Source organism: Macaca fascicularis, chromosome 17, assembly GCF_037993035.2.
Source record: "Macaca fascicularis isolate 582-1 chromosome 17, T2T-MFA8v1.1".
Lineage (NCBI taxonomy): Eukaryota > Metazoa > Chordata > Mammalia > Primates > Cercopithecidae > Macaca > Macaca fascicularis.
Genome location: NC_088391.1, coordinates 22693049 through 22705618, shown reverse-complemented (window position 1 = coordinate 22705618; position 12570 = coordinate 22693049). Strand labels below are relative to the sequence as shown.

Below are 12570 nucleotides of genomic sequence, written 5' to 3'. Positions count from 1 at the left end.
TGCGTATGGTTTATAGAATTCACCTCTCATGATGGCTGCATCTTTGGAGCCTGACATCCCCCTGAAGTCTTGTCCCAGAGGCATGATCCCTTCCTCAGGATGACTCTTTGCCGTCTCTCTTGCTCTGGCTCAGGAGACCATAGCTTTGCCATATTAGTTGAGGCTTTTATTTAGTTACAACATTCGGTTTACATTGTCTACTCTTTAGAACTTTTAGAATGTGAATGTGAAGAGAACAAACACAGAAAAAAGTTGACCAAGGGGAGACAAGAATTATCTGATACGCCGTTACTTTCATAAATTTGTCTGTGGCTAGGTAAGATGGTAGTTAAGCCTCAGTATCCCTATTCCAGGGATAGAAGAGTCACTTTCCAAGGCCACATATCACTGCAGAAGGAGGATTTGAGGACAGAATTTAGATTTAGATCTTTTGTTCTTCAGATAGGTGCTCAGGAGGGAGAACGGTGAACTCTTAGGACTATTTGGCACAGTGAGCTGCCACACCCATCACTAGCTGAGGCTGGACAGTTGCCCATCAGAAACATTTTGGAAACATGTTTATCTGGGAGAAGTGGGAATTGATAAACTCAGATTTTACCTGATTCTTCAAACCTTGATGCATTACTCTATGAACCTGTATGTGTTTGCCCTGAATCCCAGGGGCTTAGAAAAGCTTTGCATAAAGTGGGACTCTTCTAGCTTTAATAGATCCAGGCTTATGTTTACTGATGATATTGCTTTCTTTAATAATTTACTCGCCAGCAAAGTCTAGCAGTGATCACGTTTTTTTTATGGTCGGTGTATTTTGGAAAGTAGAAAATAATAACATATGACAGTAGGTTGTGTATGTGGTTGATTGATATCCATGAATGAGGGGAAGGAGTTGAGCCATTACGTATTTCATAAACTGTCTTCAAGTCTAATGTTGTCCTTTTCAGAAAATCTCTAGAAGTCTAAATGTGAAAGGTCCTATGTTTTAAAACCTGCCTATACAAAGACTTTAAAATTACATACAGTAGCCTCCCTTCCCCACAGGGGATATGTGGCAAGACCTCCAGTGGCTTCCGGAAACCTCCGATGGTACCAATCCTTGTCTACATATTACCATAGTAGCCTCAAGGCCTGTTTTCTTTTCTTTTCTGTTTTTAATGGAAAGAGGGTACTTTATACGTAAGGTCTCAAGATTTATTTTGTTATTTGTTCAATTTAGAAATATAAAGCATATTTTTCTCCAAAAGCAAAGTTTTCCTGAGAAAAATAATTTTACTTGTCATTTCTCTATGCTTACATATGTAATGCCAAGTGATATTTTTCTTTGTGCCAAAAGAAAATTGTTCTTATCTGCTGTCCTGCCCATGCTAGTTGAGTTGTCTCTTTGGCAAATTTGGTCATTTTGTTTGATTGCATGATTTTACAGGGGAGCCTTCAGGTCATCGTTCTTTCTGTCTCTTTCTCTCAATATGGAGTTCTTCAAAGACAGACATGCCGTGGGTAAAACCTTACCCATTTAGTAACCATGTCCTCTCTAAGACGGAAAGATGATGATTTGTAGTTTAAAATTGGCTGCCATACAAAGTAGAAAAGTGGAGGATGTAATCACAAACCAATAATGGAATTTCATGTTTGAGAAATGGTTGGGTCTGCTTTTCATCCTCTGTGGTGCATGCCAAATGGAAACTTTTCCTTCCTTCCAACAATTTCACTTCTTTCGTACTGTACATATATGCCTTTGTTACACTAATGTACTGCTTAATGGGTCTGGAGATGCAGTTATTTATAGATTTCAGCTCATTCAAAGAGCAGCTGTAAGAAGTCTCACAAAAGGTGAACATCACTGTAACCTGCTTATGACCCTGCATTGGTTGCCAGGGAGGTGTGGAATCTTAAAGCTTAGAGGGTGACTTGTTAAGTGCATCTAAAGCTTATCTTGAAAGATCTGACAGATTTTTTTTTTAATTGTCATTCTTTGACACTTTGAATTCATCTTTGTTCTAGTATACAAGAAAAATCCCTCCACCCTCATTGTGTTCTTTAGCTTTAAACTTCCAAGCTTTGGGACTGAACTCTGGAACTGAGATTTGTTTTTCTTGGTTCCTTTATTATTTCCTTCTTTTCCTTTTTTTTTCTTCATTTTTACTTTCCTCTCTTCTCTTGCATGAATTAATTTGAGATTACATGTAAAATATTTATATTTTATATAAAATGTAAAATATGTTTTATAAATTTATAACTAATATATATTATATATAACTTATATATATGTTATATAACTTTTTTATATATATATATATTTAACACCTACCACATTTCAGGTAGTTTGCTTGCTAGCTGCAGGGTATGCACAGATGACTAGTTTCCTTGATCATCCTAAGCTTATAGTTTATTAGGGAGATAGAGATAAACTAATTAGAATATGAGTGAAAGTGCTGGGCTAGAGCAAGGTACAGAGTGCTATGAGAGCATGTGGGAAAGAGTATATATCTCCTTTATCTTTCTACTTTAACAGAAAACTGGAAAAAGAATAAGAAGGGCATCTCTCTTTAGGTGCAATGTAGTTAGATACTAAAGAAGACCTTTTGATTTCATGGGTTTGATATTAAGTGCTGTCAGGTTCACCCCTATCTGAATTGATCTTTGCCCAACTCCATCTTCTGCCCATACTGTTTCCAAGAAATGGCTTTTCTCGCCATCCCTGAGAAAGAGCTTTTTAATGTTATTTGATATAATATTCCTACTTTACAGTCATCTCATCAGAAATTCCCCATGATATGCCTAATCTAAATCTATTCCTCAAAACCTCAATCCTATTATTTCCCATTAATCAGCTGACATTGATCATTAACAGATAACCACCATCCTCTGTATTTAACAGATTTGAGACTTTATCATGCGTTATCATGTAGGATGTTATAAAAATCCCCATTATTAGCTACCTTTCCATTCTTTTCTTGAAACTCCCCTCTAAGTGCTCCCCAATCCCCCAAAATTTACTCCTGTCTAAGAATCTGTAGACTTAGCTGACATTTCTGAGGAGGGACTGAGGAGAGATTTACACTGTATGCTTCCCAGTGAAACCACCTGAAATTGTTCATAAGTCATTGATCTTCTCTGTAGTTGTCTTTTTTTTCATGGATGGACACCAAACATCCCTTCTTTCTTTCCCCTCAAAACATTCAGCTTTTGTGTTTTCTTTTACCACACTTTACAGAGCAATTCCTACTCTGTCCCTAAACTTGCACATTCCACTCACCTCCCTTAACAATAAAATGAAACACCAGTAGTTAACAGGACCCATTCTCCTTAGAAGCCAGATTAGTAACCCGCTGCAATAATCAGAGAATGTCCTTTGGACTCCTTTTGTATTTGAAGAGATGATAGTGAGAATTTTACAAAATTGATTGAAGATATTAAGATTTTCAGTTGTTCCTCAGTGGGAAGATTGATCTGCAGTTACATAGTTTACCATTACAGGAAGCAGAAGTATCTCCCTTACTAGTCATAGACAGTTGCTTAAAAAATCGAAGAGTTAATACATAAGCATACCTATTTCACAGTTTTCTATATTGTTTTAAACCGTGGAACATTTCCATAACCTCAAGAGAGGATGGTACTGACTATGTGAAGATTGAAGTTAGGTATTTCCTTAGTGATGGAAGAGGAGAGTGAACTTTGGATAGAAATGTATCTTTCTTTTTACTATAAATAGATACCATGATAATGCTAATGGGGAGTTCTTATAAAATAAGGAAGTTGCAGATCCTGTATGAAATAAGCTTCCTTTGGTATCTTTTTTTTTTTTTCTTTTTCTTTTTGAGTTGGAGTCTCGCTCTGTTGCCTAGGTTATAGTGCAGTGACTCGATCTTGGCTCACTGCAACCTTTGCCTCCCAGGTTCAAAGCCATTCTCCTGCCTCAGCCGCCCAGGTAGCTGGGACTGCAGGCACATGTCACCACACCCGGCTAATTGTTGTATTTTTAGTAGAGACGGGGTTTTACCATGTTGCCCAGATTGGTCTCAAATCCTGGCCTCAAGTGATCCACCCACCTCGGCCTCCCAAAGTGCTGGGATTACAGGCATGAGCCACCGTGCCTGGCCTGGTATCAACTCTTTACAAGACATTAACAAATCTGATTTATTTTTGCTATAATTATTTTGTTATTGAAGTAGGTATAAACCTAAGGACTTAGATCAAACAAAATTATGCTTTTTATCTTTTTTAAGACAGGGCCTCACTCTGTCGCCAGGCTAGAGTGCAATGGCACAATCTCAGCTCACTGCAACCTCTACACCCCCCACTCCCCAGCTCAAGCAATCCTCCCACCCCAGCCTCCTGAGCAGCTGGGATGACAGGAGGGCACTACCATGCTTTACCAATTTTTTAAGGTTATTGTAGAGATGAAATCGCCCTATGTTGCCCAGCCTGGTCTCAAACTCCTGGGTTCAACCAGTCCCCCCACTTTGGTCTCCCAAAGTGGGTTATAGATATGAGCTCATATCTGGGATTATAGATATGAGCCACCACACCCAGTCTATTTCTTTTTTTTAATAAGAAGGATTTTTAATACCTAACTGATCTCTACCCTCCTGTAATAGGAATCTGTGTTTTGTGGACAATTACAGGTAGGCTTTATTCTTCATGACGTGTGTATCCTTGCTACCTATAGAAATTGGAGAGGGTTAGAATAAGTTCTATTATTAATAGTGGGAGTAGCCTGTGCCCCTTTTTTTTTTTTTTTTTTTTTTTGAGATGGAGTCTCACTCTGTCATCCAGGCTGGGGTGCAGTGGCGCGATCTTGGCTCACTGCAACCTCTGCCTCTCGAGTTCAAGCGATTCTCCTGCCTCAGCCTCCTGAGTAACTGGGACTACAGGCACCTGCCACCACACCCAGCTAAGTTTTGTATTTTTAGTAGAGACGGGGTTTCACTATATTGACCAGGCTGGTCTCAAACTCCTGATCTTGTGATCCTCCCGCCTCGGCCTCCCAAACCTGTGCCATTTTTTAAGCCAAATAGTATTTTCATAGACTTGATAAGTTTCAAAAACTATTTGCCCCATTATCTAGCCCAATGAAATACTGAGCATAAATATATTTTGTTGAACAGTTACGAAATTGGTATGAGATTTTGTACTTGAATATATCTTAACAGGAAACAGGTTAGATATCGGTTAAGGCCAAACAAAGCTGTACTTTTATCCTTGGCAGTTCGTATATCAGATTGTTTTGTGGTGCTTATACTTCATTAAAAGCTATAAGTAGAAACTGCCAGTTTCATAAATGGTCATGAATCACTTGAAAGTTTTTGTAGTTACAGAGGCAGAAAAATCCTAGAGAGAAAATATTTATACATCATTTAAGTTGCATCATATTATTTATTTTTATTTTGTTTTTATTTTTATTTTTTTTGAGACAGAGTCTTGCTGTTGCCCAGGCTAGAGTGCAGTGGTGCAGTCTCAGCTCGCTGCAACCTCTGCCTCCTGGGTTCAAGCGATTCTCCTGCCTCAGCCTCCCAGGTAGCTGGGATTACAGGCATGCACCACCATGCCCAGCTAATTTTTGTATTTTTAGTAGAGACAGCGTTTTACCATGTTGGCCAGGCCGGTCTCGAACACCTGACCTCAGGTGATCTGCCCGCCTCACCCTTCCAAAGTTCTGGGATTACAGGCTTGAGCCACTGTGCCTGGCCTTAAATTACATTATATTATTTTATGTATTTAGTTTTTTAGAGATGGAGTCTCACTCTGGCACCTAGACTGGAGTGCAGTGGCATGATCTCGGCTCACTACAACCTCTGTGTCCCGGGTTCAAGCAATTCTCCTGTTGTAGCCTCCTGAGTAGCTGGGACTACAGGCATGCGCCACCACACAGCTAATTTTTGTATTTTTAGTAGAGATGGTGTTTCACTGTTTTGGTCAGGCTGGTCTCAAATTCCTGACCTCAGATGATCCACCTGCCTCGGCCTCCCGAAGTGCTGGGATTACAGGCGTGAGTCACCACGCCCAGCCTACGTCATGTAATTTTATAAAGGAATGGTGGAAAATGAAATATTGTGCTCCAACTGAGGTGTGGCACGGAAAACTAGAGCAACACTTACTTTTAGAAATATCAAGTGTTATTCACTGTTTTAGAATTAATTACATAATTATCTACCAGAACACAAAGATCCCAGGGTACCTTAATGGAAACACTACATTTCCAAATAAAATAATAATAATTATCACCTACTGTATTCAGAGTGCTTTATTAGCTATAATTTTTTAACTCCCCACATCTCTGTGTGTAAATAAACATCACTAAGGAGATTAATCTTTTCCATACTTTAGAAATAGTAAAACTAAGGCAGAGAAATTGATGTGAATGATGAATTAGGCATTATGGCCTTGAATCCTTTAAAGAGGCAGGTATTCAATGGGAACAATAGATGCTAACAAAGTACAAAAATCATTCTTGCAACTATCCATAAATTACTAGTTGGTAATTAATTAAAAGTATTACCTTTCTTCCGAAATGAGTGACCGAATCAATTTAAATTTTGTGAACAATGTCACGGCAGCCTTGAGACTACTGGAAATTCCTAAGATGTGACAGAGCTTGCTTTAGAATCACCATCCCAGGCACATGGTAGCTACACGAAGTTGTATGTCATTAAAACCATTGGATTGGGAGACTGAAGAGATGTAATACATTGAATGTCACAACAGTTTGATTGGGGGATAAATCTAGGTTTATACACCACATCTTGCCAACAGAACAATGCTTTGTTTTCAATGGAACAGTAGCAGTTTGTTACTGTTTTCAGTGAAACACTTGCAGTCTGTTAAGATGGCCATGAAAGTGTTAGGTAGAAACTATGGGTCTCCGGGACACTTGATGCCCCTTTATACGACTGTAATCACTAAGGTGAAAACTCCCATTGGAACAGACTGTTATGGAGTCAGGGAAAACTAAAACCATCCCTAAAACAGTATAGCAAAAAGTCAAGGTGAAATGTGGTGGGTCAGGCACAAGTCATGAGCCTACAAAGTAGAGGGATGTTCTCTGATACAGTGTTCCAGAACTGCAGTCATTAGAGAGAAAAAAAATGTGTGATTAATGCCCATTTGGGAAGAATCTGAGGCAGAAGGAGGCTAGCCAGCTAAACTTCATTTGGGGAGATAAGTAAGACAAATAGTGACCTTGCAAAGATCCGAAACAGCTCTGCTACAGGGCCATTTGAACAAAAGAATGAACACATTCTAGCCTGACTCTGCCAAGCTACTCTGAAATGGTTCGAAGTGGAGAGAGAAAAGTGCTTTGAGATTTCATCGTAGAAAGATCGTTGGTGAATGGACCAGACATTTAGGTTAGCTCTGCATTTCTTATGCTATTGAATTTATTTTCTGTGGTGAGAATCTCTTTGTCTGATGGCACTCACAGCCTAAGGTAATCGATGCACAATACACATGCAGGGTCTGAGTTCATTTGGATAGTATAGTGGGAAGGAATAAAATATTTCTTCTCAGTACAATTTGCTCCCAAAGTTAGAATCATTCACTGTTGGATGATGATGATGATTCGTCTTCCTGATAGACAATTGGAAAAAAATTCCACACTATCTTACATACCCCTGTAGTTGAGGGATAGGGATTTGTTGAGACCATAAAAACTATTTGCTCATTATTCACCTATCCTTGAGAATTGAACCCTTAGCTTCCATTTGAATTAAACTTCTGCTCAACTGATCAGAAGTTCTTTTTGACAGTACAGTACTCAAGGAATTACTGATTCTTATACCTAAGAATGAAACAAAAAGACATGCCATTAAAGGTTCAAACTTCACATTAGAGATGCCATAAAAGGTTCAAACTTCAAACCATAAGATCTAATTATAAAATCGTTAACAGGAACATAGTTTAGAAAAACTTCTAAATTTATACTAAAATAAAAATAAATATTTAGACTTAGTTGTTATATCTAATCTACATAAGATCAAACTTGTCATGTCACCAGTTTTGAACTGGTGAAAGTACACTTAAAATATATGTGAAAGCTCTATGTTTTTGCGTTTCTAAGGGTGGAGAGAAGGCATAGCATTTTATAAATTGTGTGAGATTGAGAAGAACTTTGTAACTTTAATGTTTGTTACTTATATTTATTAGATAAGTATGTTAATATATTTATACATATTTATATATAATATAGTCTTTTATATATTATATATTATATATTATACATAAATATATAATCTATAAATATAGAATATATTTTATTATATATAATATATATTTTTTATATATATGTGTGTGTGTATATATATATAAGCTGGGCAATTCTAAGGAAAATTCAAACCAAAAACCTTGTGGCCAGTTAAATTATCTTTCCAATGAGCTGAAAAAAAACAAATGCTCTTCCTTTGCCTCCCTAGCACCCTCTAGATCTTCCTTTGTGGACAGCATGCCATTCTTCTCTTTTGCCTTTCCGGACTATTGTAATTTAGGTACCCTCCTTTTCCAGCTGCATGGTGAATGGGTTCTTGCTTTTTTTCTTCCTCCTCCCAACTTTTGATCCTCTCTGAATACATTTCACAGACGACCATCTTCCAAAATAACAGCATCAATTAATTTTTTAACTTAAAAAAAATCTTCTTTAGCCCTGATTCTGCCCTCTCCATTGATGTCTAGCGTGTGTGGAAGAGGCTGTGCAGAGACTGATAAGCCCCCATTTGTGAAGGTGCTTCAGTTCACAAGGCCTTTGAGGCACTCACAAATGGCGCTGTTTATTCAGCCAGCCCCGGCTCCTGGTGATTCCATGAGTTGGCCCACACATCTCACAGGGCTCTAATAACTGAGCCACAAGACAGCCGCTGAGCCGTGGGAAGCAGCCTTTCTTCTGTGCCCGAGACTGGAAATCGGTCTTTGCTTTTGATTTTGAATAGATAACAGTTTGCTCCTTGACGTTTTATCTCAGTTAACTATTAAGGTTTCTCACCACACTTCTGTCCCGTTTTGCAGAATCTGATGACCTCCGAGGGGACCCTGCACTCAGCCATCAAAGTGCTCCTGCCCCGCTGGACGCTCATAATTCAATGGTAGATGCAGGTGGAGGTGAGAACATCACCCAGCTTCCCCAGGAGCTTCCTCAGATGATGGCTGCAGGTAAATGCCAGTGGCCAGCACAGGACACAAACAAGGCTTTTTTGAGTTCTTAGTGGAAAACTTGCCCCACCTCGAAAAATATGCATTGAACCAGGAGCCTGGGCCCTTGAAGAAATCAGTCTGTAGGACTAGTAACAATGAAAGAGCACTAAGTCAAATTGGACACATTTTTCTGTTTTGTTTTGGGTTTTCTTAAGCTTTGTGCTACTTGTTTTCAAAGTTTATTTATTTAGAAATCCTTCAGAAAAGTCACTTGAGGTAGACACCTGCATTTTCTTAACGTAATAATGTAAAAGTTTGTAAAGGAGGGAATAGGTTAGGAGGTAACACTTAATAAATTCAGTCAGGACCAGTTCTCCTGCTTGACAACGATTTTCTTATTAGATAGAAGGCCTGCCTGCTCAAGAATTACACCTAGAAACAGTAAGCCAATTAACTTGTTTTACCAAGAGAGTATTACTGCTTTGCCTCTCAGCCTTGTGACTTAACTAATGTTGTTTCACTGGGAGAAACAAACAATTCTTCAATTTTTTTCCAGGGGTATCTCCTTAATAGCATGCTGTGTATAATATAAACTACATGTCATTAAGTTTTCTCCCAGAAAGTATTTGGAAACACTTTATGTTTATGTCTGGAGAAAACATTGCTGTAGATTATAGTTTTTTATTTTTGTGTAGTTTGGGAATGTGCTAAATGAAGCCTCACATCTCCAGAAATGTGATTTTCTTTAAAACAAACACCCTTGCCTATGAACTCTAAATCATGGTTTGTTTTTCCCCACAGCAGCTGATGGTTTGGGGAGTATAGCAATAGACACGACCCAGCTCAACATGTCCGTGACAGATCCCACAGCCTGGGCTACAGCCATGAATAACCTGGGCATGGTTCCCGTGGGGTTGCCTGGACAGCAGCTCGTGTCTGGTAAGCTTTCTCCTGGTTTCAGAGATGCTTGCAGCAGTCCCGAAAGGTGTAGGTGACAAGTGCCTGGTAATCTCTCTGCACTGCGAGTGTTGGACATGGTCTTTTATTTATGACTGGGGCATGTTTGGCAAGTTGTACTTGAGATTCTTTTCCTCATCACCTTTCTCTTGTACCTAATAGCTGTTCTCAGAAAAAAACATGCTAACTATTATTGCTATACACAGTCTTGCAACATCAATTGCATTTCTTAAAATTGGTAAATAGAATGGCTAATATTTGTTTTCCAATTTGCAAAACTCATTCACCTATATTATCCCATTTGATTGCACTGTCTTCCCTTTATGATAGGTAGATATTTCTTGTTATTGCTCTTGTTAATGTTTCCATTTTACAAATAGAGAAACAGAAGAGCAGAGTTTAGGTATCTTTTCCACATTGAAGTGGCAGAGCTATAAACAGCTCAGGTGACACTAAATTCCCTGTTTTCTGTCCACCACATGGTGGAATCATAATACAATGCAAGCATTCAGTAGAGAAAATGTTTAGAAATATCACAAAGTCAAAAGTCATCTAAAAGATTTAATCATTGAATTTAACAGGTGTTTGCTGAGGATTTTACATGTGCCCTGTAAAAAGTGCTTTGAGAAACAGAATAAATATATATGTATATAAGTGTCTTTGAAGATCCTTTCTCTTTAAATTGAAAAAACAAAACAAAACACCAACACCTGAAAAACAATGATAAAAATGATGTGTAGAGTCAGGTGTGTTAAGTAGTGGTGCAGACTGGTAATGTAGTAATCAGATCAGTCACTGGGGCTTTAAGGAAAGATGTTATCAGGAAGCTGGGGCTTGCGCTAAGTCTGGAGACATGAGTAGGATTTATATATGCACTCACTCATTCATTCATTCAACAAATATTCATTGAGCCACTGTCCTGGTGCAAGGGCTCCCACAGTAAACAAGACAGGTATGGTCTGCCCTCTCAGAATTTATAGTGGAGAGGTGACAACCAGGCATTATGCAGTAGTCATTGTTATAATGGCAGAAGAAAACTTCACTTTTGGCCATCAAGGTAGGTGAGGGTAGATGGTGTTCATTAAGTAGAAACCAATCGCTTTTGGAATGTTGCTAAATTTTACTCCCACATACCTGTGCACTTTATGCTGAGTTGACCAAGCATTTGTTTTTTGTTCAATAGTGGCCATAAATGAAAAATTGAAAATTAATTATAGTAATATATATGTGTGTGTGTGTATGTGTACATGTGTGTATGTGTATATGTGTACACATACATACACACACATATATATATGGTTTCTTTTTTAATATAACAAGAAAGAACATGAAAATGGATAAGAGACTAGGGAAAGTAGGAGACAAAGGAAATACAAAGGCTGAGTTTTAAAACATTACATTTAGGATATTTATTAAAGTCTTCAAAATGCTATCAAATTCATACAACTGAAGATTAGTCTGCTCTAGGGAGGTGGGTATACATAAATGACATTTTCTATGGCTTGAACGTGTGTTTATCCCAGGCCACTTTCCCCTAAAGCTTACCTAGACAGATACTTTCTTCTAATAACTTGAGAGTAAAGATTTCTATTTTTCCACCCAAGTTTCCCCAGTTGCCTAATTGAAATATTCAGAAAGCAGAAGTAAGTTACTCTTGTCTCACCTCCTACTTCTCTCAGAAAATGTTGTACGACTTCTAGAGTAAGCCAAAACCTTCCTAATTCATTATTTTTTTCTTGTGATTTTGAGTCTTCTGACATTTTCACTGTGACCAATTTACGATTTTCCCAGCAACTTGCCATGAAAAGAATTACAGCCCTACTCGTTATAGAAGATTTACCGTATCTGCCTGAATTACTTTTTCTATCTCCTGTGTTAGCCAAATTGCTTAAACTGTTTTTGAGCCTTTCAGGGTCTTTCTGGGCTTTCCTTCATCATTTACACAGCCTGATAATTTAACTGCACTTTGCTTTGTTCTCAGGGCCACCAGCCAACTGTTTTAACATCTTACCTAAACAATTATTTTTTTATTTATTTATTTTTTTTTTTTTTTGAGACGGAGTCTGGCTCTGTCGCCCAGGCTGGAGCGCAGTGGCCGGATCTCAGCTCACTGCAAGCTCCGCCTCCCGGGTTCACGCCATTCTCCTGCCTCAGCCTCCCGAGTAGCTGGGACTACAGGTGCCCACCACCTCGCCCGGCTAATTTTTTGTATTTTTTAGTAGAGACGGGGTTTCACCGTGTTTGCCAGGATGGTCTCGATCTCCTGACCTCGTGATCCGCCCGTCTCGGCCTCCCAAAGTGCTGGGATTACAGGCTTGAGCCACCGCACCCGGCCATCCTAAACTATTTTTCCATTGTATTCTTTTATATTAAAATTTTTTAAATAATTCATCAACTCTCCAGATTACTTAACCATTCTACTATTTACATTTAGGCTGTTTTCATTTTTTCACTGTTAACTAGCCAAGTTTCCTTAAAGAACTTAGTCTCCCTGAGCAT

The 12570-nt window shown here is 38.5% G+C and overlaps 1 protein-coding gene across 8 annotated transcripts in view; it reads left to right on the top strand.

The window, feature by feature from the left end:
- The window catches only part of ENOX1 (ecto-NOX disulfide-thiol exchanger 1), a 494357-nt gene that overhangs the window by 276960 nt on the left and 204827 nt on the right, over positions 1 to 12570 (top strand). For 5 of the 8 annotated variants that reach the window (XR_012426899.1, XR_012426900.1, XM_045376966.3 and 2 more), the window contains 2 exons: positions 8989 to 9132; positions 9916 to 10053. Coding sequence is in view for 5 of the 8 variants with exons in the window: in XM_015439218.4 (XP_015294704.2) it covers positions 8989 to 9132; positions 9916 to 10053 (282 nt within the window). In the remaining 3 variants the exon portion in view is untranslated. The remainder of the gene's footprint in view (positions 1 to 8988; positions 9133 to 9915; positions 10054 to 12570) is intronic. The other 3 variants (XR_012426901.1, XM_015439217.4, XM_074021927.1) reach the window with 2 other exon arrangements.